Raw genomic sequence first — 3,708 nt, forward strand, 5'->3', positions numbered from 1 at the left:
AGCACCTCCTCCTCATCCCTTCCTTCCAGGAGTGAGTCACCTCCGCTGACGCCGGAGCGCTGGAAGAAAGGACAGGCTTCTCCACCAGGAGGTCACTCAAGGCCCACTGTGCCCACCGGGCAGCATCGATCCCTCCCTCGGCCCCCAGCAAGTGGAGGATATTGTTCGCAATCATTTAATTTTCTATTCGAATGGAGCTATAAAGACAGATCAATAGGCCTCACTGCCGGGGGCTGCACGGAACGGACACTGGGAGCTAATCAGATTGTGTGGGTGAAGAAGCAGCCCCTTCCACCCGGGGGGCTCTTCTATAAGGTTCCACTTTTCTACTAAAGCTTGAAAATCAGAATCTGCTCAGAGGACATAATGGGTGAAAAAAACCCTCTGTGACATTTGGCCTATAAATTCTATTGGGTCCAAGATGATCAAAACTTTACCCCGGAGTAAAAGGGAGGGAGATGCTGTGGAATCCCCGCGAGAAACAGACACCCAGTGTCTGGAGGGTGTTTGTGAACCTCTGTTGGAAGCCAGTATTGGCTCTACTTTGCAAGCAAGGAAATAAATTCACACACACAGACACGCATATATGCGTGTGTACCTGCACACAGCCCATGCACGTACACACGGAGACACTCACATATGCACGTAGGTCTATAGAACACACGACAACATATCTATGTGATGAGCAGCTGGGCCAGCATGACAAGACACAGCCAGGGTGACCCAGAATTTCCAGGCGTGAGCTCTGAAAGTCCCACGTCCCGGGAACCCCTTGGTCCTGGGCAAACCAGGATGTTGGCAGCCCTAGACACGGCCTGCTGGTGCTACTCGGAGGGAGACCCAGCTGCTCATGGTTGAGAACCCAGCTGTCCAGTGCCTCAGCAGCCCAGCAGGGTGGTCCTGTGAGTAGCACCTCCTTACAGCGAGTGTGAGCAGGGGCCTTGCAGTGCAGGCCTCGGGATGAGTCTGTCACTTAGTGCGGACATGCCAGCAAGAGCCAGAGCCAGGGTGGCCTCCCCCTCCCCCACACAGTGCAACCCCTGTCTGGGGCAGCTAGGAGCCAGGGCTGGGCCCCTGCTGGCCGCAGGCTGCTCTGTGAGCTGCTGAGGGGTGTCAGCAGGAGGAGAAGGGAGTCAGGTGGGAGGTTCTCAGAGGAGGTGAGCGACGGGTCTCAAGTCCACTGAGAGGCAGAGCAGGGCTTGAGCAGGGATGGGGACAGCCTGGAGCTCACCAAGTCAAGCGAGTGGCCTTCTGGAAAGCATCCAGAGGGAGGAACAGCTCTCCCCAAACCTCTGTGCTTTCACCCTGTGCTCTGAGTCCCACTCATGAGGGCTTGGTCCTCAGTTTCCTCATCTATAAACTAGGGAGAATTAAGAGCACAGAGTGCATTAGAAAAGCCCCCCCACACCCCCATAGATGAAAGCGGTCCGAGGACCCTGCGGGACATGTGGCACATGGGCTGGGGGTCAGAGCCCTGAGTAGGGGTCACCCTCACAGTTCAACCTGAAGTCTCTGCACTCTGCTCCCCACTTAGCCCTCCCAGCCCAGCCTGAGCTTCACCCTGAGCCCTGGCCCCAAGAGAAATGAGCAGCTGCAGACTTAGGGAGCTGCAGAGATGGCGCCAGGTGCAGCAGCAGCCGGCAAGGAGGCCTGAGCCCCCGACTCCCTCTGTGCCCGGCAGCCTGCCTGCCTAATGCTCAGACACATGACACACTTTGCATCAGGCCGAGGCTGTTTTATTTAGTCCTCGCAAGGTCAGGTTGCCTTGGTGTGCTGATTGTACGTTCACACCCAGGTGCGGCAGGAGACTCCACCCTGCTTTCATGGCGTGAACCCCAGAGGCTGCAGGACCAAGCGGGTTTACCCCAGGTTCTTTACTGGCACTCACTCCCCAGCCCTTTTGTTTTAAACCCTGGGAAGGCTGTCACACTGCCACCCTCCTGGCACAAGCTGGTGGCGATAGGCCTGCTCGGGGCTGATGACCTCACTTGGGCTATGCAGTGGAAACGGCCTAGGTCTCTGGGCACTGCACACAGAGCTCGAGCTTATGAGCTGCCAACCCCCATCAGACTCTTCCCCCCAAAGCCCACGCCAACACCTCAACCTGCTTTAAGGAAGGAGCTACGGGGTCCTTCCTTCTGCCCAGCCTGTGGCATTACCTGGGCCGAGGGAGGCATGACTGTGTTCTCCAGGTGGGTCAGCAGGCGTTCAACAGCTGACACGCGCTTACTCAGCTCAAAGATCTGCAGCAGAGGGAGAGAAACAGTGGCCAGAGCGCCAGCCAGCCCCCTCCTGCAGCAGGACACCGGCACCCACCACCTTGGAAGCAGCATATCCCAGGAAGTGGAAGGAAGGTAAGGCCACCACCTGTGACATGGCCGGGGAGGTTAACTGTGACACCTGCTGCTGATACCAAGGTTCTGGAACACCAAGCAGAAGCTGGGAGCTGTACCAAGAGGGGCAGCATGGGGGGATAGACACAGCAGGGAGGTGACAAGTCCCACAAGACAAGGAAGCTGAATCCAAAAGCCCACAATGGTGTCACCGTGGGGCAGCTGTCACTGCTGACACTGATCAGCACAGGAAGTTTGAATTAAAGATGCCACCATGATCCAACTAAAGTCATTAGCTAGCCACTTGTGGGCCAGGTGACAACTTAAAGTGACCACAAGTGCAACTTCCTCATCCCTTGAGTCACCAGACTCTTGAGTCACCCTAAGTCCATTAGTTCCCAGACTGAGACGGAGAAAAATCAATTCTGCCCTGGTTTTCTTCCCGGCCGCAGATGCGTCTTTCCTGCCATTACCTTTACTGCTCGCCTCGCTTTAAAAGAGCGAGACGACACGTGCACAGTGCTAAGACGCATTTGCGTTGCTCGTAGGCAATTAGTTTGGTCTTCACAGCTCAGAGGGCTTGTGAGACGGAGAAAAATCAATTCTGCCCTGGTTTTCTTCCCGGCCGCAGATGCGTCTTTCCTGCCATTACCTCATTACTGCTCGCCTCGCTTTAAAAGAGCGAGACGACACGTGCACAGCGCTAAGACGCATTTGCGTTGCTCGTAGGCAATTAGTTTGGTCTTCACAGCTCAGAGGGCTTGGGGTGGACAAATCTGCCTGAAGGCGAGTGTAAGCTGAGACCCGTCAACACCAGTGGCCGCTGGTAATTGAGATCACCGCTGCGCATTTGGTGTCCACAGAGGCAGCGATCGATATCCTCGGGAGCCTTTGTCTCCAGTGAGCACGGTGCGTGGAACACACCAGGAGCCTCAGGAGAGGAAGAGAGACCCCCACCGTGCCCCAGCCAGTGCTTGGCATGACTGCTGTGAAATGTCACATCCAGAGTGAAAGAGACGGGGAGACAGCCCACGATGAGAAATCTCATCTGCATCCCTGGAAGAGGCTGGGGAGGCTGAGGCTGGAGGTGGGGGGCAGGAGCGGGGTTGGGGGGTATGGAGCGAGGGAGGGGCTGACAAGGGGAGGGCTAAGAAGCCAGCTGGGGGGACTCGGTGTGGCTTTCTGATGAGGCCCTGCTGGTCCAGGCTCTTTCAGTGGGGCGCGTGGACACGTCAATGTCATACAACCCTGGTTTCCATCTGGCATTGAGAGTTGCTGGGCCCCTTTCAGGCCACCCCAGGTGACAGCACTTCTCAGGTGCTCCTGAGTAACCTCGACAGACCTGGCTCTTCCACCATTTGCCAAAGTGGTGCCA

The 3,708-nt window shown here is 56.6% G+C and overlaps 1 protein-coding gene across 1 annotated transcript in view; it reads right to left on the reverse strand.

Annotated features, from left to right (window-relative positions):
- MLPH (melanophilin) overlaps positions 1–3,708 on the reverse strand; it is a 53,024-nt gene that overhangs the window by 14,329 nt on the left and 34,987 nt on the right. The window contains exon 8 of the mRNA XM_008586091.1: positions 2,160–2,243. Coding sequence (XP_008584313.1) covers positions 2,160–2,243 — 84 coding nt within the window. The remainder of the gene's footprint in view (positions 1–2,159; positions 2,244–3,708) is intronic.

The sequence above is a fragment of the Galeopterus variegatus genome, unplaced genomic scaffold (genome assembly GCF_000696425.1).
Source record: "Galeopterus variegatus unplaced genomic scaffold, G_variegatus-3.0.2 Scaffold108, whole genome shotgun sequence".
In the NCBI taxonomy this organism is placed as follows: Eukaryota; Metazoa; Chordata; class Mammalia; order Dermoptera; family Cynocephalidae; genus Galeopterus; species Galeopterus variegatus.